Here is a 27792-nt window from a genome sequence, read left to right as displayed (position 1 = left end):
TGCCCTATCACACACTGTGCCAGCTATTATTAGGGCCTCTCCCAGAGACAGATTAGTATAGGTGCAAATGTTTTTTCCCCCTCTATTATCCTGTTGTATTACAGGCTTTGTTACATTAGTACAATACCGGTCACCAGAATGAAAAGGGAAAAAATAATGCTTGAACTGAACTACATCCCTAAATTTATTTGATGTACTGGGAGCTCTATACTTCTGCCACCTAGTGGCTCGATGAGGGTGATACAATTATCAGTTTGGACTAAGGGACTACTTACTGTACATCGAAAGCTAAAATGTGGAGTTCTCTCAGATTCGAATAAATGTTTACTAAGTTTATACAAATACTGCTTTTATATTTTGTTTATTAATTCCTTGGTTTTAGCAAACCTGGAGTTACAGTATTACAGGACAATTCAAGACTAAAACCCAACAAAAAAATGCTTATTTACAGGGGGAAGGGAGGAGAGCTAAGAAAGCTGAATTGGACACATACCTAAGTCAGAGGCAAGTTTACAGCTGTAGCAAAACACAAAACAAGGAAAACTAAAGTTGTTGCATCAAAAATAATAGGACGTGATTAGGGGCGGCAGGTTGCCGAGTGGCTAGAGCTTTGGGCGAGTAACCAAATCCCGAGCTGGTCCAGTAATCGAATCCCCGAGCTGACAAGGTAAAATCTGTCATTCTGCCCCTGAAAAAGGCTGTTAACCCACTTTTCCCCGGTAGGCCGTCATTGTAAATAATATTTTTTTCTTAACTGACTGGCTAAGTTAAATAAAATAAAAAAGTACTGATTATACTTTACACACTTCTCCCTTTTTGAAAACTGCCACAGGGAGTAGGCATACATACCAAATGCTTCTCTTACACGACTACAGGCCTTTTACTCAGTGCAGCTCCAAAAACATGTCAAACAAGTCTTGTCCCAGTGGGTGTCATTTTTGGCTTGGTAGTCTAATTGGGACATCTTTGGAAAAAAACATGAACGCAAAGCTGCCTAAAGACTTCACATAAACAGTATTTGTAACAGACATGACCTTTAGCAGGTTTGTTGGCAGTTAATATTGGAGAACCAGGCTGGCCAATGACACAGTATTTCTCTGAGAGTAATACAGTATTCACACTGGTACTACACCCACCCTAAAAGGTTCAGTTGGTTTAGAAACATGGAAAATGGAAGTGAAAGCAGTTCCCATTGAAACAGCTTGTACATAATCAGGAGAACATACAGTGGAATGTAAGTGTTTTCGGGCTGGAGTATTTCAACCCAATTCAATCTCAAAAAGGACAGCCTGGTTTAAACTAACCACCCCATACAATACTGATAACAGCCTTTTTTCAACTGTGATAGATTGTTTGCGGGCTGCGCTCTATGAAGAACTTCATCTAAAAATAAATAAGACATAATACTGTGTGTAAATATAGATGGTCGTGACATAACTGACCAAATATCTTCATGTGCCTGAGTGCATTTCGTTGCTACGATTTCCTCATGTATATACCAACAAGCAATTATCTCTACACTGAAACAGACCAAAATCACACAAACATGATGTTGAACATGCTAAAAAAATAAAAATAAAAGACAAATCATATGGACTATGGGAAAAAGATTGGAACGTGATGTTAACATTGGTCAGTGTTGTAGTATATGGGTGCAGTAGCCCAGTGTTGTCCTGACTGTGGGTGTGTGTGTTGTACACATGAATACACATGAAGAGGCGATTGTGCTGTAGAATAGCAGTGATGCACACTGACAAGGAATAAGAAGCTACATTTTCAACTGTTGTTCACACGACCCTGACAGCGAAACAAACAAACAAACCAGTTTGATTCAGCGGGACGTGGCCAACAGCTCTTAGATGTTCCATGGTAAAACAAAAAAAAAAAAAAACATGCACCTCTCACAAAGGACAGATATTTTTTCACCTTAAAGTATTGTAATTTTATACCATTTGATTATATATTTAAGAATTCTAAAATGCATATTTATTATATTACGAAGTTGAACATTTAAATATACTCTTCTACTTAAAGACACTTTTCTAGGTTTGCAAAAAAAAGAAAAGAAAAGATGGGTTAAAAAAATAACAATAAAACATTTAAACTGGGACAGGGACCAGTACTTACCACATCATCAAGTTCTTTTTCTTAAATCCAGCAATGATAAAATATTAGGAAATGACCATGACTGATAACCGATATGCATGGGATTTTGGTCGGATAAGTTTGAAAAAACAAATCTCATAAAAATATTTGTTATGCAAAATGTGGACTTTGAACATACCTCACTCACGCCACTTAAATAGATTTGATTGCTAACCAGCCAATCGAGGACATCTAAAAAAAACAGCAAAACTATCAACAGTAAACAGATAATAAGCAATGTGGCCCTTCGAAAAAATACATGAAATCCCTTCAGGTTCGAGGCCGCAGTAAGGGGAGTCAGAATGTGAACTTTGGACTCTAAACACCTTTGGATAGACGGGGGACTGAAATATGGAATAACATAGTTTTCAGCCAGGCTCTTCCATCTAAAACACAAACCCATCACAGACCTCTTCCACCAGCATAGGCTGTAGGAAAAGGTGTGTGAGGGGTCAGGTGTGTGTGTGTGTGTATGGTGCGTGTGTAGTGGGTGTTTAGCAAGCACAGTCCTGGTGGGGGCGTTCGGGCTGCTCGGTGAGCTGGGGCCCCTGTTTGGCCCCTGTGACGGCGGGGTCGGCGTTGTCCAAGCTCTCTGACATCTTCTCACAGATGATGTCCACCAGCCGCTCAAACGTCTGCTTGACGTTGATGTTGTCCTTGGCACTGCACTCAAAGTACTCAAAGCCTGCAGAGGAGAGGAAAGACAGATGTCTGATTAATTAAAGAGTAGTTTGAATGTAACGTGATGTGTATTTGTTGTAATGAGCAACACTTTACATGAACTTGTATTTATGGCGTGAAGTTGCTCAATAACTACTCCGGTAACCAGAACGTAATTACTCAGCTGTACACAGTAATAGCAGAGTAGGCACATAAAACAATGACTCATTTTCTAGGGAAAGGACACAGGATTTATTATTATATTACTGGGTAATTAAGTACAGTGTTCCAACTCACCTAGTTGGTCAGAGAGCTGCCGGCCCCTGTCTGCTGCCACCACCCTCTCGTCTTCCATGTCACACTTGTTTCCCACCAGTAGGACCTGGGCGTTGTCCCAGGAGTACGTCTTGATCTGGGTGGACCTGTACACACACATTCAATTGTTGTAGTTATATTACAGGTCCTATCACAACTAAAGAAAATTGAGTTCCATGCATTGACCCTCATCCAAGCGGGCAAAGCGACTGGTACTGCCATTTTTTCACCCAGTCATCAAATTATTCACATTTTGCAGAACATGCACTACATGACCAAATAAAATGCTCGTCGAACATCTCATTCCAAAATCATGGGCATTAATATGGAGTTGGTCTCCCCTTTGCTGCTAAAACAGCCTCCACTCTTCTGGGAAGGCTTTCCACTAGATGTTGGAACATTGCTGCGGGGGACTTGCTCCCATTCAGCCACAAGAGCTTTAGTGAGGTCGGCCACGAATGTTGGGCGATTAGGCCTGGCTCGCAGTCRGCGTTTCAAATCATCCCAAAGGTGTTCGATGGGGTTGAGGTCAGGGCTCTGTGCAGGCCAGTCAAGTTCTTCCACACCGATCGACAAACCATTTCTGTATGGACCTCACTTTGTGCATGGGGGCATTGTCATGCTGAAACAGGAAAAGGCCTTCCCCAAACTGTTGCCACAAAGTTGGATGCACAGAATCATCTAGAATGTCATTGTATGCTGCAGCGTTAAGATTTCCCTTCACTGGAACTAAGGGGCCCGAACCATGAACAACAGCCCCAGACTATTATTCCTCCTCCACCAAACTTTACAGTTTACGCTATGCCTTGGGGCAGGTAGCGCTCTCCTGGCATCAGTCAAACCCAGATTCGTCCGTCGGACTGCCAGGTGGTGAAACATGAGTCATCACTCCAGAGAACGCGTTTCCACTGCTCCAGAGTCCAATGGCGGCGAGCTTCACATCACTCCAGCCGACGCTTGGTATTGTGCATGATGATCTTAGGCTTGTGTGCAGCTGCTCGGACATGGAAAGCCATTTCATGAAGCTCCTGACGAACAGTTCTTGTGCTGACATTGCTTCCAGAGCCAGTTTGGAACTCGGTAGTGAGTGTTGTAATCGAGGACGGACAATTTTTACTCGCTTCAGCAGTCGGCGGTCCCATTCTGTGAGCTTGTGTGGCCTACCACTTTGTGGCTGAGCCGTGGTTGCTAATATATCTTTCCTCTTAACAATAACAGCACTTACAGTTGACCAGGGTAGCTCTAGCAGGGCAGACATTTGAAAAACTGACTTGTTGGAAAGGTGGCATCCTATGACGGTGCCACATTGAAAGTCACTGAGCTCTTCAGTAAGGCCATTCTACTGCCAATGTTTGTCTATGGAGATTGCATGGCTGTGTGGTCGATTTTATTAACCTGTCAGCAACGGTGTGGCTGTCCACATACTTTTGTATATAGCGTAAATACCGATACAGACAGACAAACATGCATACAGTTGTTTCACACACACACAGGTCCCGTACCAGTCCTGCACGGCGTTGAAGGAGTCCTCGTTGGTGATGTCATACATGAGGATGAAGCCCATAGCTCCTCTGTAGTAGGCCGTGGTGATGGTCCTGTAGCGCTCCTGTCCGGCAGTATCCTGGGAGAAACACACATATCACACAATGAATCATTATCTTACACACACATAATCATGCACAAAAATAGTCCTGCAGCAGAAAAAGCACTCCAAATACCAATGTACTACAGCATATAAAAAGAACGCATTAAGTTTAACCCCACATCCATGTTTAAACATTGTAGCTGCATATAACAATGTAGTTGTGGATAAAAAAAAGACAAGATACTAACTTCAGAATATTGTGCACATGTGCAGCACATGTGCAGTATATCAGGGTAAAACACTGTTCTATACCTGAAATATGTAACTTTCGGGGCGACCCGACCACATTCACATAGAAATGTGAGTTATAGATCTGTCACTCTCAATGAAAGCTTGTCTAAGAAGTGGTAGATTGGTTCTATGTGCTCTATTTCTATGCTTCCCATTCTTAAGTTTAGTTTGTGTCTTTTACATTCGGTTTTGTACACCAGCTTCAAACAGCTGAAAATACAATATTTTTTGTTTAATGAAAATATATTTCACAACGGTTTATATGGTACAATGATTCTCTACACTATCCATTGCTTGTGGATAGTGTGGATAGTGTGGATTGCTTGAACTATTTGAATTTTAGCAACCTGGAAATGGCGGAGCGATTTATGCATATTTCACATTTAAACAAGCAGTGAGATAGCAGTGCGATAGATGGGCGTCATTAGGCCATAAATTATTCTACACTTGAGAGACAGCAATGGCAGCCGCTTTGGCATATTAATCGAGGCGATTTAGGAAACCACACACATTTATCAGCATCTCTGTTCATTTTCGGTCTTCAGCTATCTTATGACACAGGGACGTGGTCGTGCTGACAAAATCATATGAATAAAGTAAACCCACACTGACAGCATATAATCTTGATTTATTCCACACGTCAAGCAGCATATAAATCAAGATTATATATTGGGTGTGGATGTACTCTCCTTATTAAAGTCTTGTGATGAGAATAGCTACCACCACCTTAGATCTGAGCTGTGTGTGTATTGCTTATTTGAGCTGTTCTTTTTCCAAATAGGGCTATCTTCTGTATATCAACCCTACCTTGTCACAATACAACTGATTTAGTCAAACGCATTGAGGAAAGAAATTYCACAAATTAACTTTTAAACATGGCACACCTGTTAATTGCGATGCATTCCAGGTGACTACCCCATGAAGCTGGTTGAGAGAATGCCAAGAGTGTACAAAGCTGTCATCAAGGCAAAGGGTGGCTCCTTTGAAGAATCTCACATATAAAATATATTTAGATTTGTTTGACACTTTTTTTGGTTACTACATGATTCCTTATGTCTTCACTATTATTCTACAATGTAAAAATAAATAAAAACCCTGGAATAAGTAGGTGTCTCCAAACTTTTGACTGGTACTGTATGTGTTGTTCGACAGCGAGGTCTACTCTGCTGAAGGGGGTGGATGCAGACAACCCACCATGACGCACGTGGTGTCACAACCAATCTTCTTCAGAACTAAACATATTCCTCACAGGAGCCACAGACAGAGAGAGAGGTGGAGAGAGAATCAGACAGCAAGAGAAAGAGAGAGACTGGCACTAGAGACACAAACCTCCTGCTAGTGTACCGATACTGCGGATACTGCTCCTCTCCGCCCCCTTCCCTCTCCCGGCACCCCTGTCATAGGCCTCTAATGGAGATGTGTGCATGAAAGCATAGGGGTCTGACAAAATCCTAAACAAACTCGCCYCCTAAAAAGCCAAACTTTCATACGGAAAAGCATCTGCTAAATGGCATATATTACTATTCTAGTATGAGTCTAGCCTATTGTCATGCAATATTTCCCATCTTTCCCCCATTACTGTATAGCTTGTTGGTATCAAACTTGGAGAACTAGCCTGCATGCCAAGACCTTTGAGCTCATTCATATGAAAATAAGGTAAAACAGTAGTCACCAATCCTGGTTCTGGTGTGCTACAGGTTATGCAAGCTTTTGTTCCAGTCCAACAATAATACACCCGAGTCAACTGATCATGCTCTTGTCGAGCAGTTTATTCTTTGGATCGGGTGTGTTAGTGCTTGGTTGAAACAAAAGCCTGTATACCCTGTACATTTGCTCTCCAAGGCCAGGGTTGGCGATTACTTACCACTGTAGTTAAATCTGTCAATGTCAGTTTTTCACCCAAACCAGGCGACTATGTATCCATAAGATGAGATACATTTGTAATTTGGGGGAGCAATCCCCAGTGCAGTCAAAAAACAGATTGTTCTGTGTTATATACAGCACCAGTCAAAAGTTTGGACACACCGACTCATTCAAGGGTCCTTTATTTTTACTATTTTCTACATTGTAGAATAATAGTGAAGACATCAAAACCATGAAAAAACATGTATGGAATCATGTAGTAACCAAAAAAGTAAAACAAAATGTGTATATTTGAGATTCTTCAAAGTAGTCACCCTTTGCATTGATGACAGCTTTGCACATTCTTGGCATTCCCTCAACCAGCTTCATGAGGTAGTCACCTGGAATGCATTTCAATTAACAGGTGTGCCTTGTTAAAAGTGAAATAGTGGAATATCTTTCCTTCTTAATGCGTTTGAGCCAATCAGTTGTGTTGTGACAAGATAGTGGTGGTACACAGAAAATAGCCCTACTTGGTAAAATACCAAGCCCATATTATGGCAAGAACAGCTCAAATAAGCAAAGAGAAGCGATCATCCATCATTATTAAGACACGAAGGTCAGTCAATACGGAAAATTTCAAGAACTTTGAAAGTTTCTTCAAGTGCAGTCGCAAAAACAATCAAGCACTATGATGAAGCTGGCTCTCATGAGGACAGCCACAGGAAAGGAAGATCCAGAGTATAATTTGTTTTTCAACAGGACAATGACCCAACACACCTCCAGGCTGTGTAAGGGCTATTTTACCAAGAAGGAGAGTGATGGAGTACTGCATCAGATGACCTGGCCTCCACACTCACCCAACCTCAAGCCAATTGAGATGGTTTTGGATGAGTTGGACCACAGAATCAAGGAAAAGCAGCCAACAAGTGTTCAGCATATGTGGGAACTCCTTCAAGACTGTTGGGAAAGCATTCCAGGTGAAGCTGATTGAGAGAATGCCAAGAGTGTGCAAAGTTGTCATCAAGGCAAAGGGTGGCTGTTTGGCCCTGTTCGGGAGTATTGTCGGACGGGACCACAGTGTCTCCCGACCCCTTCTGTCTCAGCCTCCAGTATTTATGCTGCAATAGTTTGTGTCGGGGGGCTAGGGTCAGTCTTATCTGGAGTATTTCTCCTGTCTTATCCGGTGTCCTGTGTGAATTTAAGTATGCTCTCTAATTCCCTTTCTCTCTCTCGGAGGACCTGAGCCCTAGGACCATGCCTCAGGACTACCTGGCCTGATGACTCCTTGCTGTCCCCAGTCCACCTGGTCGTGCTGCTGCTCCAGTTTCAACTGTTCTGCCTGCGGCTATGGAACCCTGACTTGTTCAACAGATGTGCTACCTGTCCCAGACCTGCTGATTTCAACTCTCTAGAGACAGCAGGAGCGGTAGAGATACTCTGAATGATCGGCTATGAAAAGCCAACTAACATTTACTCCTGAGGTGCTGAGCTGTTGCACCCTCTACAACCACTGTGATTATTATTATTTTACCCTGCTGGTCATCTATGAACATCTTGGCCATGTTCTGTTATAATCTCCACCCGGCACAGCCAGAAGAGGACTGGCCACCCCTCATAGCCTGGTTTCTTCCTAGGTTCCGGCCTTTCTAGGGAGTTTTTCCTAGCCGCCGTGCTTCTACACCTGCATTGCTTGCCGTTTGGGGTTTTAGGCTGGGTTTCTGTACAGCACTTTGTGACATCAACTGATGTGAGAAGGGCTTTATAAATACATTTGATTGATTGGCTACTTTGAGGAATCTAAAATATATTTAAATTTGTTTAACACTTTTTTGATTAATACATGTGTTATTTCATAGTTTTGATGTCTTTACTATTATTCTACAATGTAGAAAATAGTACAAATAAAGAAAAACCCTTGAATGAGTAAGTGTGTCCAAACTTTTAACTGGTACTGTATATATATATATTCACACTATGAAGTTCAAATTAATGTGAAATTGTGAAAAGTATGATACTGCCCTTTTAGTGTAAGAGCYGTTTCAAAAGACTGCCTGAAATTTCAGCCTGTTTTGGTGGGATGGAGTTTCGGCCTGCCTTGTGACATCACGGTTCCAAACCGCTCTGCCAATAACAGGTTGTTTTCAGTTTCTCTCCTCACTCTTAGACACTTCAACCAAAATTCTTGCTTGAGAAATTGGTCTTTGCTAAGAAGCTATTTTTGTTTCTTTTTTTTACCATTTTAATTGAAAACAATCACAGTTGAAAACAATCACAGTAAAGTACTTAATTGTTACCCAGAAATTATTTGATATTGAGATAAAAACAGTTGCATTGGACCTTTAAAGCCAGAACACCACTAATAACGAACATGACCTCATTTGTGGTTAACAGAAGGATGACAGAATCAGTTAAGGTCAGTGTCTCACCCAGATCTGCAGCTTTATCCTTTTGTCGTTCCTGTAGATGGTCTTCACCTTGAAGTCGATGCCCACCGTGCTGACGAAAGCCGGCGTGAAGGAGTCGTCAGCGTAGCGAAACAGGAAGGAGGTTTTACCCACACTGCTGTTGCCAATGATCAGGATCTTGAACATGTAGTCGAAGTTCTGGTCGGAGGACTCCTTCTGTCCATAGGTGGCTGTTGCTGAGGCCATCTTTGGAGGGAGAAAAGCAGAGCGCAAATCATACCGGGACATTCGGGGTCTCAATTTTTTCCCCAGGACTTTCAGTTTGTGATTAAAAAATATATATAAAATGGGACTAATAGTAAAGACATGCATTTTAATGGTAAATATGCATTACCTATTAAAGTGGCATGAACACAACCTGCCAAGGAGGTTCTCTTCCGATTGTCAAACAAATCACATTGAAAAAAAAGTTGACCTGCGCACGTTCGTCCACTACAAAATAATTAGTTTTCAAACAGTGCATTCTGAGCCCGCTGTAGGAACCATGACGCTTATAGAATGCATCTCTGCACCTTTTGTATAGGAATATGTGTATTGGAGCTATTTATATTTTATATGCCTAATAAAATGGTAACTTCACCTTAAGGCCCGGAAAATGGTTAAAGACTCCAGCCACCTAAGCCATAGACTGTTATCGCTGCTTCCGAACGTGCATCAAGTCTGACACCAACAGGCTCCTGAACAGCTTCTATCCCCAAGCCATAAGACTGCTAAATAGTTAACAAAATGGCTAGACGGACTGAGTTGCCCCTTGTATTTTATTTTTGCACTGTCTATGCACACTGGACTCTACACACTGACACTCCAACACACACATGGGTTGGGCGGTATCCAGATTTTCATATCGTCATACCGGGATATATGGTATTACTGGCTTAGTACACAAGGGGGCGCCAAAACATGCAAAAAAGCCCATTGGGCGTCTATTACCAGAATATTAACAAAAATAGCACAAGTAATAGGGAATTTCCATGGAGGCTGCTAGCTAAATATGCTAACAAGCGTAAACAAAAATAAACTAATTGCAAAGACAGGTAATCCAGCTCATAGTCATGCATATATAGTTAGGAGCTACCGAATATAAATTTTGGTGAATTTGGATAAGCGAATGTGAATGAGAGAAATTATGCTAATGAACAAAGTTGACGCATGATCGTCTGAAGGAAGAACAGTACCGGCTCTGAAGTAGCATGTGTACACGTGGTGTCTGTGTGTAATATTAAGTCGCTAGGGCAACAGGCCTGCTCTGCTCTAAGAAGAGAGGAGAGAAAACAGCCGAGAAGTGAGAGAAAAAAAGAAAATCTAGATATTTGTACAGCTGCCACTAACTCATCCAAAAGGGCTTTAGACATCTCAAACATAGCAGAGAGCAATATGATGCCCAGTCACCTTATTAATTCAGCCACTTCCTTCGATTAACTAGCAAGTCAAATTTAGGGGTTGTGTTAATGCAGAATTCTGCATTTTTCTTACAGGAAAAGAAGATGCAACACATAAGAAATATCTTTCTGCGTTTTGTAAATGAAGATCTGAAATGCTTCTTATTGTGATTTCTGCTCGACATCAGACACATTTAGTGCTTCAGCTGCACTTCTCCACTGAGAATTCCCCTGACGGGCATTCTATCAGCAGACAGCGCTCTGACTGATGTGTAGCTACTTTTCTCCGGTAAAAATGCAAGATTACATTTTAGCAAAACATTAGGAAATGTAGCTGGCTACACTCTTTTTATAATAAACATTAGAAATCTGATGGCCATGCATAGTTTTTTTCAAAAAAAGACCTGGCTTTTTCATTGTAAGCTCATTTAGCCTACTTGTGTGGCTGCTAGCCAAATAGTGTTGCACTTCTCTTGCCATCTGATGAAAATTAAGCTATTTTCTCATGAATGTGTTGCACTAATGTATTTTCTGTGAAGGAATACTATAGTTGCACGTCCCTGATTACTCTATTGAAGAAAAATAAAACCTTTACTTGCATTACAAAACACGATCCCAGTCTATACACAGCTGGACCTGCTCCTGCTTTCTCCCGTTGTGCTACTTACAAACAAACACATGACTGTCTCAACTGTTCTGGGCAACTACGGTAAGCTTCCTAATGTGAAATAATGTGACAAGTGAAAAGACAAAAAGCGATCTGCTTTATCTCCTAACGTATTGCACAAGTTGACTGCAGGTATTTATTACTTTAAAAAGTAGCTACAAATATTAAAATGTATTGAAATACTTAAAAKAAATAGTTTCAAATGGTATTGACGGTAGTGAAAAATCATCCCATGGCCATTTCCAAATAACTCAGTAAACAATATACTGCACAAGCCTAATGCACACACATTTATGTGAGGTTATCTTAGCTTCTAGTGTTGAGGTTGAGAGCTTCAGAGTTTCGCACTATTTCAACGTGTAGACTAACGTCTCACGTCTTTTGGTATCAATGGTTGATTATTCAGGGTCAGGCTCCCAACCACTTTACACGCCAGCAGCAACCCGGCATGTTTTGGTCTCGTAGTTTTAAACCATTTCGTGACATTCAGCTAACGCTGTCCATCAGGATGGTCTAATGACATTTTGTTAGCGGGTCCTTTTAAGCCAAAAGGGGGAGTTCCATCACGCCGACACAATGTCTGTGCTCACTTGGGCGTGGTTACTGAATGGGCACAAGTTTATATGAAAAGCAATTCTCATTTAAAAAGGCTAAAATCACATTGCTATCTTCACAAAAGTATTCTCATATTTAATCATATATGTTATTCAACATTTAGATGTAAACATAATATATAGGATGCGTACACTGAGTTACAGTTACTTTGTCACACCATCCTTAACTTCTTCGGCATACAGGGAAAGGTTCGGAATTTTGGATGACTGACGTGCCCAAAGTAAACTGCCTGTTAAATCAGGCCCAGAAGCTAGGATATGCATATAATTGGTGGTAGCATTGGGTAGAAAACACTCTGAAGTTTCTAAAACTCTTGTTTGAATTTGGCGCCCTACACTTTCACTGGCTGTTGTCATATCATCCCGTTAACGGGATTGCAGCCATAAGACGTTAAACAGGTCAACATTCACAAGGCTGCGGGGCCAGATGGATTACCAGGACATGTGCTCCAGGCATGTGCTGACCAACTGGCAGGTGTCTTCACTGACATTTTCAACAACATTTCAAGCAGACCACCATAGTCCCTGTGCCCAAGAACACGAAGGCAACCTGCCTAAATGACTACAGACCCGTAGCATTCAAGTCCGTAGCCATGAAGTGTTTTGAAAGGCTGGTAAAGGCTCACATCAACACCATTATCCAAGAAACCCTAGACCCACTCCAATTTGCATACCGAACCAAACAGATCCACAGATGATGCAATCTCTATTGCACTCCACACTGCCCTTTCCCACCTGGACAAAAGGAACACCTATGTGAGAGTGCTATTCATTGACTACAGCTCAGCATTCAATACCATAGTACCCTCAATGCTCACCACTAAGCTAAGGATCCTGGGACTAAACACCTCCCTCTGCAACTGGATCCTGGACTTCCTGACGGGCCACCCCCAGGTGGTGAGGGTAGGTAGCAACACATCTGCCACGCTGATCCTCAACACTGGAGCCCCCCCACAGGTGCGTGCGCAGTCCCCTCCTGTACTCCCTGTTCACCCATGACTGCATGGACAGGCACAACTCCAACACCATCATTAAGTTTGCAGATGACACAACCTAAAAGGTAAAGGAGGACCGAGCACGCCCCCATTCTCATCGACAGGGCTGTAGTAGAGCAGGTTGAGAGCTTCAAGTTCCTTGGTGTCCACATCAACAAACTAGAATGGTCCAAACACACCAAGACAGTCGTGAAGAGAGCACAACAAAGCCTATTCCCCCTCAGGAAACTAAAAAGATTTGGCATGGGTCCTCAGATCCTCAAAAGGTTCTACAGCTGCAACATCGAGAGCATCCTGACTGGTTGCATCACTGCCTGGTACGGCAATTGCTCAGCCTCCGACCGCAAGGCACTATAGAGGGTAGTGCGTACGGCCCAGTACATCACTGGGGCTAAGCTGCCTGCCATCCAGGACCTCTACTCCAGGCAGTGTTAGAGGAAGGCCCTAAAAATTGTCGAAAGACCCCAGCCACCCCAGCCATAGACTGTTCTCTCTACTACCGCATGGCAAGCGGTACCGGAGTGCCAAGTCTAGGACAAAAAGTCWTCTCAACAGTTTTTACACCCAAGCCATAAGACTCCTGAACAGGTAATCAAATGGCTACCCGGACTATTTTATGCTGCTGCTACTCTGTTTATCATATATGCATAGTCACTTTAACTATACATTCATGTACATACTACCTCAATTGGCCCGACCAACCAGTGCCCCCGCACATTGGCTAACCGGGCTATCTGCATTGTGTCCCGCCACCCCCTCTTTACGCTACTCTCTGTTCATCATATATGCATCGTCACTTTAACCATTTCTACACATACATACCATCTCAATCAGCCCGACTAACCGGTGTCTGTATGTAGCCTTGCTACTGTATATAGCCTCGCTACTGTATATAGCCTCGCTACTGTTATTTTTCACTGTTGTTTTATTTATTTACTTACCTATTGTTCACCTAATACATTTTTTGCACTCTTGGTTAGAGCCTAAGCATTTCACAGTAAGGTCTACTACACCTGTTGTATTCGGTGCACGTGAAAAATAAACTTTGATTTGATGAGTTCCTGCCAAGTCAAGCACTGGATGCTATGCTATGTTACATTATCTTGAATCAAACCAAACTGAATTTGGAAATAGGCATATGCTTATTACAGTATAATGACCCATGTGATTTTGATGGCTTGAATGTCACTGCGTACTCTTGCCATTCAAAAATGCAATGAGATTATGGTATTATTAATGGTACCAAACACAGTGCACAAAACATTAGGAACACGTGCTCTTTCCATGACAGACTGACCAGGTGAATCCAAAGCTATGATCCCTTATTGATGTCATCTGTTAAATCCACTTAAAATCAGTGTAGATAAAAAGGAGACAGGTTAAAATAAGGATTTTTAAGCTTTGAGACAATTGAGACATGGATTGTGTATGTGTGCCATTCAGATGGTGAATGGCCAAGACAAAAGATTTAAGTGCCTTTGAACGGGGATGGTAGTAGGTGCCATGCGCATCGGTTTGTGTCAAGAACTGCAACGCTGCTGGGTTTTTCCAAGCTCAACAGTTTCCCGTGTGTATAAAGAATGGTCCACCACCCAAAGGACATCCAGCCAACTTGACACAACTGTGGGAAGTATTAGAGTCAACATGGGCCAGCATCCCTGTGGAACGCTTTCGAAAAACCTACGCTGATGAATTGAAGCTGAGGGCAAAAAGGGGGGGGGTTCAACTCAACATTAGGAAAGTGTTCTTAAGGTGTTATACACTCAGTGTATAGTGCTTTTGACACTGAAAAGATCTCTACAGTAGGGCTGGCACAATTACCGTATATCCGATAATTATGGATGAGGAGCGTCATGAATAAAACAAATATATATAAGTATTCAGACCCTTTACTCAGTACTTTGTTGAAGCACCTATGGCATCGATTACAGCCCCAAGTCTTCTTGTGTATGACGCTTCAAGCCAATCTTCTTTGCAGATCCTCTCAAGCTGTTAGGTTGGATGGGGAGTGTCGCTGTACAGCTATTTTCAGGTCTCTCCAGAGATGTCCGATCGGGTTCAAGTCCGGGCTCTGGCTGGGCCACTCAAGGACATTCAGAGACTTGTCCCGAAGCCACTCCTGCATTGTCTTGGCTGTGTGCTTAGGGTCGTTGTCCTGTTGGAAGTTGAACCTCCACCCCAGTCTTAGGTCCTGAGTGCTCTGGAGCAGGTTTTCATCAAGGATCTCTCAGTACTTTGCTTCATTCATCTTTYCCTTGATCCTGACAAGTCTCCCAGTCCCTGCCACTGAAAAGATTTCCTAGCCACCGTGCTTCTACATCTGCATTGCTTGCTGTTTGGGGTTTTAGACTGGGTTTCTGTATAGCACTTTGTAACATCGGCTGCTGTAAAAAGGGCTTTAKAAATACATTTGATTGATATACCCCCCTTACCTTGTCACAACACAACTGATTGGCTGAAATGCATTAAGGAAATAAATTCCACAAGGCACACCTGTTAATTGAAATGCATTCTAGGTGACTACCTCATGAAGCTGGTTGAGGGAATGTCAAGAGTGTGCAAAGCTCTCAAGGCAAAGGGTGGCCATTTGAAGAATCTCAAATATAAAATATATTTTGATTTGTGTAACACTTTTTTGGTTACTACATGATTCCATATGTGTCATTTCATAGTTTATTGTCTTCACTATTATTTTACAATGTAGAAAATAATACAAATAAAGAAAAAACCCTGGAATGAGTCGGTGTCCTAAAACTTTTGACCGGTAGTGTACATAGTGGTTCTTCCTTTAAAAGTTGCGTCGTAGAATTCTATGACACGTTATTTAAGTGTCAGCAGCCATTGTTGCCATTAATGCTAGTTCGTGCTAGTTTGACCACCAGAGGGCATCTTTGAGAAGCATTTGACTGTTATTAATATTGGCTGTACTAGAGAATATAACAACATTTGTTTAATTAATTTGATTAATATTATGGTGTTTCTATTCCAAGAAAAACTAAATCCTCAGGGTTTTCGTCAGGAAAATATGGAGCTGTACAATGYGACCGGTCGGGAGTAGGCTACTAAGTGACTGCGAGTGAAGAGCAAAATAATCCTAACATTTCCACACCCTAATTGTAGGCTAACCAATACCCAAAACGGAGATTCAGTGAAAATAAAAATCTCAGATTTATCAAGACCAGTCCTCATGCTTGGCTCAGAGCAGCACGAAACAGTGGATGGATAGATCCATAATAGATTACTATGGGAATAAATATCACTGAATAACAGAACAATGTGAATAAAGTAGGCTAATGAACGTAACAAATTGTTGCTTACTGAAACTCCAGCCTGGGTTTGCATTGCAAATGAGGGCATAAACTGGGTCAAGACGCCAGCAGAGTAAGTAGACCTTTATATAGTCAACAAAAGGTTAAATAAAAATAAATAAAAGACCTACAACACTTAACAGCACATTACTCAACACTAGTTAGACTCATGTCGCCTACAGTATATCTAAAAATATATTTTTCATCTCCACATGTAGGTCTCATGATTTAAACCCGATCGAACTTGTTCGGTATCCATTGAAAACATTAATCCGTAACTCTGCCAAGCAATGATGAACTGGTGAAGGCCATCAAGACGTTTTGGCTTGAGAAATTGACGATACAACAATGCTACAAATACATTGATCTCAGCAAGGTTTTACCAGTGGTCGTGGAGCTGGGGGAGGGGGGGGGTAATAGTGCCACTAAAATGTAGTTGGAATAAACATCTGCATTTTGAAAGTATTTTTTCTCATAATTTTTTTACAAAAGCATAAAGAGGTTGATGAACAGCTACTGTACAGTATACTGTATGCTTTATCCAACATTTTGCGGTTGCATGAGGTTTTTAGTTAGAAATGTAACACTTTAGAGTACTTAAGCATCGAACACATTGCAAGTAGGGGGGGATTTTCACACCTACAATACCCGGGCTATGAAGAGTCTATTATTGCCCTGCTAATAGCCCATCATGGAAACATTGTTTGCATCGTTAATCTGCCTTTTTGGACGCCGATTATGGCTGATTACATTGCAATCCATGAGGAAACCGCGTGGCAGGCTGACCACCTGTTACACGAGTGCAGCATCAAAAGGACCTTGTGGCTGCAAGGAGCCAAGGTAAGTTGCTAGCTAGCATTAAACTTATCTTATAAAAAACAATCAATCTTTACATAATCACTAGTTAACCTTGTAATATCATCAACCATGTGTAGTTAACTAGCTTGTCCTGTGTTGCATATAATCAATGCAGTGCCTGTTAATTTATCATCGAATCACAGCCTACTTCAACTTTGCCAAACGGGTGATTTGACAAAAGCGCATTCGGGAGAAAAAGCACATTCGTTACACAAATGTACCTAACCATAAACATCAATGCCTTTCTTAAAATCAATATACAGAAGTATATATTTTTAAACCTGCATATTTAGTMAAAATAAATGCATGTTAGCAGGCAATATTAACTAGGGAAATTGTGTCACTGTAACGATTGTCGTCGGGAGAAGGAGAAGACGACCAAGGTGCAGCATGGTAAGTGTCCACATTAACTTTTAATAAATACTAACACTTGAACAAAAACAACAAAACGACAAACGAACAGTTCTGCAAGGTGCACTACACTAAACAGGAAACAACTACCCACAAACACAGGTGGGAACAGGCTACCTAAGTATGGTTCTCAATCAGAGACAACGATTGACAGCTGCCTCTGATTGGGAACCATACCAGTCCAAACACATAGAAATACAAAACATAGAACAAAACATATAATGCCCACCCCAACTCACGCCCTGACCAAACCAAAATAGAGACATAAACAAGGAACTAAGGTCAGGGCGTGACAGTCACTTCCCTTGCATTCAGTGCAAGCAGAGTCAGGGTATATGCAACAGTTTGGGCCACCTGGCTCGTTGTGAACTGTGTTTCTTCCTAACAAAGACTGTAATTAATTTTCCAGAATTAATATTGAAGGTTGTGCAATGTAATAGCAATATTTAGACTTACACGGAACCCAACCCCGATGGCGTGCGCCATCGTGCGCTATCGTGCATACATTTATTTTGCCCCCCACACCAAACGCGATCACGACACGCAGGTTAAAATATCAAAACAAACTCTCAACCAATGACATTAATTTGGGTACAGGTCGAAAAGCATTAAACATGTATGGCAATTTAGCTAGCTAGCTTGCACTTGCTAGCTAACGTTAATTTGTCCTATTTAGCTAGCTTGCTGTTGCTAGCTAATTTGTCCTGGGATATAAACATTGAGTTGTTATTTTACCTGAAATGCACAAGGACCTCCGACATTTAATCCACACATAAAACGGCCAACCGAATCGTTTCTAGTCATCTATCCTCCTTCCAGGCTTTTTCGCATCTAAACTTTCATTGTATTACCACGACAACCGGCAACAAAGTTCGTCTTTTAATCACCCACGTGGGTATAACCAATGAGGAGATGGCACGTGGGTACCTGCTTCTATAAACCAATGAGGAGATGACTTTCAGCGCGATCTGCGTCAGAAATAGGAACAACTTCTATTTTAGCCCATGGCGTCGCAGATGCTTGTTGGTGCGCGCGAGCAGTGTGGGTGCAATAATTGAACAACATGGATTTCTAAATTTATTTTGCGACGCTCGCGCACACGACGTGTCCGGGCTGGTCAGCATGTTAGGGTTGCCACCCGTTCGACAAAATACGTAAAGGTTCCGTATTTCCCTGAAAGAATAAACATTTGTTTTCTAAATTATATTTGACAGATTTGACCATATTAATGACCAAAGGCTCGTATTTCTGTGTGTTTATTATAATTAAGTCTATGACTTGATATTTGATAGAGCAGTCTGACTGAGCGGTGGTAGGCAGCATTCATTCAAACAGCACTTTACTGCGTTTGTGAGCAGGTCTTAGCAATGCTTGAAGCACAGCGCTGTTTAACTCCCGAGATTAGGCTGGCAATACTAAAGTTCCTATAAGAACATCCAATAGTCAAAGGTATATTTCATTTACATTTACATTTAAGTCATTTAGCAGACGCTCTTATCCAGAGCGACTTACAAATTGGTGCATTCACCTTATGATATCATATGAAATACAAATGGTATAGAAGAAATAGTCGACGCGTCATAATTCCTATAATAACTACAACCAAAAACTTCTTAACTGGGAATATTGAAGAACTGGGAATATTGAACCACCGGCTTTCATATGTTCTCATGTTCTGAACAAGGAACGTAAACGTTAGCTTTTTTACATGCAACATATTGCACTTCTCCAACACTGTTTTTGCATTATTTAAACCAAATTGAACATGTTTCATTATTTGAGAATAAATWGATTTTATGTATTATATTAGGTTAAAATAAAAGGGTTCATTGTTCATTCAGTATTATTGTAATTGTCATTATTACAAATATATATATATTTTTTTAAATAATCGGCTGATTAATCGGTATCGGCTTTTTTTGGTCCTCCAATAAAATCGGTATCGGCGTTGAAAAATCATAGTCGGTTGACCTCTAGTATGAAAACATGTTTTCAAAATGCCTCCAGCTGTCCATCACTACTGTAAACAAAGCATTTAAAGCATATTGAAGATAGAAGCCGCCTCTTAATGAGTTCCGAGAGCCGATCTGTTACCCACCGTGTATTATTATTATTAACCCTGCCTTATAATTATATAAAAGTCCCTTAGATATTCTCACAGACCAGATTTGCCCTAATGAAAAATGCCCCGTAGATATTCATCTAGAATCCTCCAATCCTGGAATTGTTGTTTGCAGAATTCACATTCCGCTATGCTTGTGAAAAACAAAATGCCTCCAGCTGTCCATCACCACTGTAAATAAAAACACAGAATATCTTAGGGGCTTTTATAGAATTATATTGACCTGCTCCCTTATTAATAAGTGAATAAAGATTTAGTTTATGTATAACTGACTTGTGTGATAAGTTTCTCTCCTCATTTGATAGTAAAGAAATTAACCACCACAGTATTCAAACCCTTTACTATAAGACTTGAAATTTGGGATGCACGATATATCAGTGAACATATCGGAATCGGCCGATAATAGCTAAAAATGCCAACATCGGTATCGGCCCGATGTCTAAAACCGATGTCAAAAGTACCGTGCATACCTACATAACGTAGGTACATGACGTAATAACACCACATAAAATTTGGCGCTACACATGCAACACAGCATTATTAACCTAGCCCACAATGTCTGCGGTGTGGATCGAGCAGTCAACATGTTGAGCAGTCATTTGAAAGAGTAAGAATATTTTGGCGAGACAGCTCAAAAGGCGAAATCCATTAAAGCCAAGATAATGGAATTCATTGCCCTCGACAATCAACCGTTCTCTGTCGTGGGTGATGTTGGCTTCGCCGACTGGTCGAGCACCGGTACACAGTACCAAGTGCGCTATTTTTCAGATGTTGCCCTACCGGAGTTACACAGTAATAGCATCACTGCTATTAGCTTCACGACATACATACTATGGAACACTGTTTGGGTCTTTGCGTGTCAAAAAAGATATAGTAGCACTGTCAAAGCTGAACAAAAGTCTGCAAACAAGCAAACACCGGTCACAAATTATGTGTTTACAATTCCGCGTTGGTAATAAAGCATAATTTGTTCGACCGCAACTTCTGGGGTAGCTAGCTTTAGCTTGGTACGTAGCTAGCACCAACACAACCAGCCTGAAAACAATGACCTGTAGAAACTGCAGTCATTTTAATTATTCTTAGCAATGATTTAGGAATCCTTGTGAGTAAGTATTAGCTAGGATGCCACTTGTTGTTTGCCTATTAAATTTAAATTAAATTTATGAAAATAAATAGCTAGCCAGCTACTTAACCCTGTTGACCAAAGCTAACGTGATAAGCAGCCAGCTAGCTTCATCTGGCTAGTGACGCTCGACCGGACAGGGTTATGTGTTGTGAAGCTAGCCACAATACGGATTAGGCACAATAGCGGAATTTGCGGTTTGCCTACAAAATAAAAGTATGTCATTGACAGTGACGCAAATTAATACAAATAGTAGAATTATGCCATAATTTTAATTTGAAGGCTAACCGCAAAGTCCACTATAGTGGGTAATCCTTATTGTGATTAGCTTCACATAGATGGGTCCGACCACCATTAATCAAATATGACATTTCTTATAAATTAGGGTTATTTTAGATGACACCAAGCTATAGCTACTGAAACAGATGATGTCATTTTGCTATTTTTTTCACTTACTTGCTGTACTGTTTCGTTGTTCAGTCATTTCATTCTCAACCAGGATTTTTATGGAACGCCGTTTGGGTCTTTGCGTGTCAGAGATACGTCAAATAACACTGTTTGACGTGTCAAATAAGCTTGTTGACCAATCAGGACCTGAATATGACTACACGTCACATAATAATTGAATGCGTTCATACATTTTTTACGTAGTTATTACACATTGATTACACTATCACTCGTATTTCATATGTCACAATGATTCATCGATATGTATGCAATGATGCTGGTACGTTGTGTGTTTGTGTTAACTATTTAACAGTACTAGAATGCTTAAAAGGCTGCTAAAATGTTAAATATCGGTTATTGGGTTTAATGGCAAGGAAAATATTGGATATCGGTATCGGCCAAAAATGTCATATCGGTGCATCACTACTTGAAATTGAGTTCAGGTGAAACCTGTTTCAATTGATCATCCCTGAAATGTTTCTACAACTTGGAGTCCACCTGTGGTAAATTAAATTGATTGGACATGATTTGGAAAGGCACACACCTGTCTATATAAGGTCCCACAGTTGACAATGCATTTCAGTGCAAAAAACAAGCCATGTGGTCGAAGGAATTGTCCGTAGAGCTTCGAGACAGGATTGTGTCGAAGCACATATTTGGGGAAGGGTACCAAAATATTCTGCAGCATTTAAGTTCCCAAGAACACTGTTTGGAACCACTAAGACTCTTCCTAGATCTGGCCAAACTGAGCAATCGGGGGAGAAGGGCCTTGGTCAGGGAGTTGACCAAGTACCCGATGGTCACTCTGACAGAGCTCCAGAGTTCCTCTGTGGAGATAGTTGTCCTTCTATCTCTGCAGCACTCCACCAATCAGGCCAGACAGAAGCCACTCCTCAGTAAAAGGCACGACAGCCCGCTTGGAGTTTGCCAAAAGGCACCTCTCAGACCATGAGAAACACGATTCTCTGGTCTGATAAAACCAAGACCTCTTTGGCCTGAATGCCAAGCGTCACATCTGGAGGAAATCTGGCAACATCCCTACAGTGAAGCATGGTAGTGGCAGCATCATGCTGTGGGGATGTTTTTCAGCTGCAGTGCCAGGAAGACTAGTCAGGATTGAAGGAAAGATGAGCAGAGCAAAGTAAAGAGAGATCCATGATGAAAACCTGTTCCAGAGCACTCAGGACCTCAGATTGGGGCGAAGGTTCACCTTCCAACAGGACAACGACCCTAAGCACACAGCCAAGATAACGCAGGACTGGCTTCAAGACAAGTCTCTGAATGGCCTTGAGTGGCCCGGACTTGAACCCGATTGAACATCTCTGGAAAGGCCTGAAAATAGCTGTCCAGCAATGCTCCCCATCCAACCTGACAGAGCTTGAGAAGATCTGCAGAAAAGAATGAGATTATCTCCCCATATACAGGTGTGCCAAGTAGAGGTCGACCGATTAATCGGAATGGCCGATTAATCGGGGCCGATTTCAAATTTTCATAACAATCGGAAATCGGTATTTTTGGGCGCCGATTTATTTATATATWTTTTTTTTTACACCTTTATTTAATCTTTATTTAACTAGGCAAGTCAGTTAACACATTCTTATTTTCAATTACGGCCTAGGAACGAGGCAGAACGACAGATTTTTAACATTGTCAGCTCGGGGGATCCAATCTTGCAACCTTACAGTTAACTAGTCCAATGCTCTAACACCTGATTACATTGCACTCCACGAGGAGCCTGCCTGTTAGCGAATGCAGTAAGCTAAGGTAAGGTAAGTTGCTAGTTAGCTAGCATTAAACTTATCTTATAAAAAACAATCAATCAATGACTGTCATTGCTCCAATGTGTACTTAACCATAAACATCAATGCCTTTCTTAAAATCAATACACAAGTATATATTTTTAAACCTGCATATTTAGCTAAAAGAAATCCAGGTTAGCAGGCAATATTAACCAGGTGAAATTGTGTAATTTCTCTTGCGTTCATTGCACGCAGAGTCAGGGTATATGCAACAGTTTGGGCCGCCTGGCTCTTTGCGAACTAATTTGCCAGAATTTTACGTAATTATGACAACAWTGAAGGTTGTGCAATGTAACAGGAATATTTAGACTCATGGATGCCACCCGTTRGATAAAATACGGAACGGAATAAACGTTTTGTTTTCGAGGTGATAGTTTCCRGATTAGTCAAAGGTATATGGTTTAGAGAGAAATAGTCGACGCGTTATAATTCTTGTAATAACTTGCGGCTGAATTTGAAAGGGGTTCCTTCGTTATTTTACCGTTCATGTCTTCCATAGAGAATGTCTTGATCTACTTCAAATAAGGTCTGTGTTTCATGCAGGCTTAAACCGCCTCGACGTTTTGATACCCGTGTAAATCTCACTAGGATAAGGTAACGTTTGTCAACATATTTTCATAAATCCACTCTACAATTTTTTAAATCTTCGCTTATATTTAGCCAATATTGATCTGAGTTACCTTGTCCTATGGATATCTACACAGTTATAAAATTGGCACGGTGATGTAAGCCTACACGAAACAGACCTTATTTTAAGTGAATCTAAAAATATCCTATGGAATAAATGAAGGAACCGCTTTTCAAATTTTGCTAGAAGGTGTCATGGGAATTATGACTCGCACTTTAGTTGTCAATTCTTACCATGCCCATTATTAAAATAGGATTTCCTGCATATAGAAATTAAAGTTTTTGTTTTCAACATTCATCACAGGTAACTTAAACTCTATTTTTATTCAAACAGTTGAGAGTATTTGTCTCCTAAGCAGACTCTTCAGTATCATTGTCACTTCAGAGCTGTGTGCGTGTGTGTATTTATGTATTATATTAAGTTAAAATAAAAGTGTTCATTGTTCTTTCAGTATTGTTGCAATTGTCATTATTACAAAAATGTGTGTGTGTGTGTGTGTGTGTATGATATATATATATTTTTTTATAAATCGGCCGATTAATCGGTATCTACTTTTTGTCCTCCAATAATCGGTATCGGCATTGAAAAATCATAATCGGTCGACTTCTAGTGCCAAACTTGTAGCGTTATACATAAGTAGACTCAAGGCTGTAAACACTGCGTAAAGGGTCTGAATACTTATGTACATTTGATATTTAATTGTTATTTTTGCAAACATTTCTAAAAACCAGTTTGTCATTATGGGGCAGTGTGTGTAGATTGAGAGAAACAATTTCATCCATTTTAGAATAAGGCTGTGGAAAAAGTCAAGGGGTCTGAATACTTTCCAAATTCCCTGTAATTGTGGGCTATTCTTTGTGCTGTAATCAGTCGTTTTTGATTAAAAATAATTTTATGTGAAGTCGGCGCTCCAGTCCGCAGACACTATTTGCCACTTAACCACATTGTAAATCGTGGAGTTGAGTTTAATCAGCTAACCTACTTCAAAAGACATCTTTCCGCTAAAGCACAGGATCACCCCCCCCCCCCCCCMWAAAAAAATAACATGTCCATAACCCCATCTTGGGGAAGTGGAAATTTCCTTCCCATCTCTTCCCAAATGTAGGGTATTCCTAAAGGAACGTGTATTGTACATTATTCAATTTCCCCCATCTTCAACAACAGATAGGGGAAAGTCCTGGGATGCTAGTCTGGTCCCGCATATTATAGTGCGCTTATAACGTTTAACCAGAAATAAACGATACTGCGATAATCTTTATATTATTCACAGTTTAGCAATTCAATAAAAAAACATTTTGTTATAGATAAACGTAGATAGTTACTGCTTACATTGGTTGGACATTTTAGACACTAAAATCGTCTATGGCACTCCTGTCTTTGCCAACGCACCCGACCAAGATCAACAAGGCGGAAACGTTGCGGCTTAGGCAATCATTGGCTAAACTGGCTAACAAGCTATGGCTGGGTGTCTTGAGAATAGATTTTAGCGCATGTCTAACATTGAATGGACATGCAGTTACATCAGGCGGTTTAACTTGACATTTACTATAGTCAACGTATGTTGGTAGCTAATTGCATTTGCATGGGTTAGCCGTCTTGGTCACAGGGAGWTCAATTAGGCTAAGACCATCTCTTTGGGTCACCACTGTTTCCTAACTAGGTCCAGAAACTGGTTAAAGGGTACAGGGTCTCGCGTACAATTCAATCAGAAGAAAAAAATAACACTTCTACCCAGTAATAGCTGCTCACGGTCATTCAAAAGGACTGTTGCTTTAATGACAAAATGTCGCTATTTTTCGTTTTAAAGACAGCATAAACATTAGTTCACCAGAAAATACATGTCTCCCTGCAATTAGGCTTAGCTAGCATACTAGGCTATTATTGATGCTAGCGAAGCATCCTTGTCTATATGTCAAATGAAGGTTACTCTTCCTTATTTTGCGACTACATTTGCCCTCCATTATTTGATTTACATCTGCCAACATATTCAAACACTTTCTGGTGCTACTGTTATTTGTTTAAATGCCTCGCCAGACAATACAGGTTGCGGCTTACCGTGAATTGTCTGTTTTATCTGCAGCTCCGTTGCAGTAGTACCCAGTGTTGCACCTGCAGAAACTAGGGCGTCACTTGCGTGATTCTTACCGAGGGGGCGGGCTCATAGTAGAGCTAGACGATGACTGGCAGTCTGGAGTACCAATCAATACTGTTACGCATGCTGAGCAACCTGGGGCACTATTCAACCAATCCAGTAAATGTGGAGGAGGAGTTAAGATGGAGCGTCTCCTTTCTACCTGTTTACAGTAGTTATCACAGCCAGTAAGTCAAAATCAGCTACATAGTAGAAGTGCAAAAACATTTTGGGTTGCCTTAAGGTCTCAATTTAAGGTTAGGGTTAGGCATACTCTTAGCAGTGTGGTTAAGGTTAGGGTTAGGTTTAGGTTTAATATACAATTTTAAGAAGATAAATTAGAAATAGGCGGGGTTTATGACGTTGTGGCTGTGGTAACTAGTGATGACACTAGTGATGACACTCTTCACAGGCTCTCTTTCCATTTCCTCTGAAAACCGGAGCATCCAGGTTGTTGGGGACTTGGCCACTGAGGTATAATGCCTTGATCACACCTATTGTGTTTTTACGCAGCATCATCTAGATATGTGTGCAACAAAAGTTCAACATTCACCTTCTGCTACCATTTCGGTCAAGCCTATGCATATGCATACATTACCGGTCAACAGTTTAAGACCACCTACTCATTCAAGGGTTTTTCTTTATTTTACTGTTTTCTACATTGTAGAATAATAGTGAATACATCAAAACTATGAAATAACACATATGGAATCATGTAGTAACCAAAAAAGTAAAACAAATCAAAATATATGTTATATTCTTCAAATAGCCACCCTTTGCCTTGATAACAGCTTTGCACACTCTGCATTCTGTCAACCAGCTTCATGAAATAGACACCTGGAATGCATTTCAATTAACAGGTGTGCCTTAAGTTAATTTTTGGAATTTCTTTCCTTCTTACTGCATTTGAGCCAATCAGTTGTGTTGTGACAAGGTAGGGGGGTATACAGAAGATAGCCTTATTTGGTAAAAGACCAAATGCATATTATGGCAAGAACAGCTCAAATAAGCAAAAAGAAACGACAGTTCACCATTACTTTAAGACATGAAGGTCAGTCAATACGGAACATTTCAAGAACTTTGAAAGTTTCTTCAAGTGCAGTCGCAAAAAAACATCAAGCGCTATGATGAAACTGGCTCTCATGAGGACCGCCACAGGAAAGGAAGACCCAGAGTTACCTCTGCTGCAGAGGATAAGTTCATTAGATTTACCAGCCTCAGAAATTGCAGCCCAAATAAATGCTTCACACAGTTCAAGTAACAGACACATCGCAATATCAACTGTTCAGAGGAGACTGCGTGAATCAGGCCTTCATGGTTGATTTGCTGCAAAGAAACCCCTATTAAAGGACACCAATAATAAGAAAAGACTTGGGCCAAGAAACACGAGCAATGGACATTAGACCGATGGAAATTTGTACTTTGGTCTGGAGTCCAAATTGGAGATTTTTGGTTCCAACCGTGTCTTTATGAGACACAGTGTGGGTGAACGGATGATCTCCGCATCTGTATTTCCCACCATAAAGCATGGAGGAGGAGGTGTTATTGTGTGGTGGTGCTTTGCTGGTGACCCTGTCTGTGATTTATTTAGAATTCAAGGCACACTTAACCAGCATGGTTACCACAGCATTCTGCAGCTTTACGCCATCCCATCTGGTTTGCGCTTAGTGGGACTATCATTTGTTTTTCAACAGGACAATGACCAAACACACCTCCAGGCTTTGTAAGGGCTATTTGACCAAGAGGGAGAGTGATGGAGTGCTGTATCAGATGACCTGACCTCCACAATCCCCCGACCTCAACCAAATTGAGATGTTTTGGGATGAGTTGGACCGCATAGTGAAGGAAAAGCAGCTAACAAGTGCTCAACATATGTGGGAACTCCTTCAAGACTGTTGGAAAAGCATTCCAGGCAAAGCTGGTTGAGAGAATGCCTAGAGTGTGCAAAGCTGTCATCAAGGCAAAGGGTGGCTATTTGAAGAACATATAATATATTTTGATTTG

At 41.0% G+C, this 27792-nt stretch overlaps 1 protein-coding gene across 2 annotated transcripts; it reads right to left on the bottom strand.

The window, feature by feature from the left end:
• Positions 1-345: 345 nt before the first annotated feature.
• LOC111956790 (ras-related protein Rab-3A-like) lies at positions 346-25806 on the bottom strand. 2 transcript variants are annotated; one of them, XM_023977408.2, is made up of 5 exons: positions 25713-25806; positions 9268-9492; positions 4623-4741; positions 3103-3227; positions 346-2830 (listed from the first exon to the last, which is right to left on the bottom strand). In XM_023977408.2, the coding sequence occupies exons 2-5, from the start codon at positions 9490-9492 to the stop codon at positions 2640-2642; spliced, it is 660 nt and encodes a 219-aa protein (XP_023833176.1). In that variant the 5' UTR covers positions 25713-25806; the 3' UTR covers positions 346-2639. The 2 variants fall into 2 exon arrangements, with proteins under 2 accessions (XP_023833176.1, XP_023833177.1); XM_023977409.2 differs by lacking the exon at positions 25713-25806 and adding an exon at positions 9641-10093.
• Between the last annotated feature and the right edge of the window lie 1986 nt (positions 25807-27792).

The sequence above is a fragment of the Salvelinus sp. IW2-2015 genome, linkage group LG32 (assembly GCF_002910315.2).
Source record: "Salvelinus sp. IW2-2015 linkage group LG32, ASM291031v2, whole genome shotgun sequence".
NCBI classification, from domain to species: domain Eukaryota; kingdom Metazoa; phylum Chordata; class Actinopteri; order Salmoniformes; family Salmonidae; genus Salvelinus; species Salvelinus sp. IW2-2015.
This window is presented reverse-complemented; position numbering and strand designations above follow the sequence as displayed.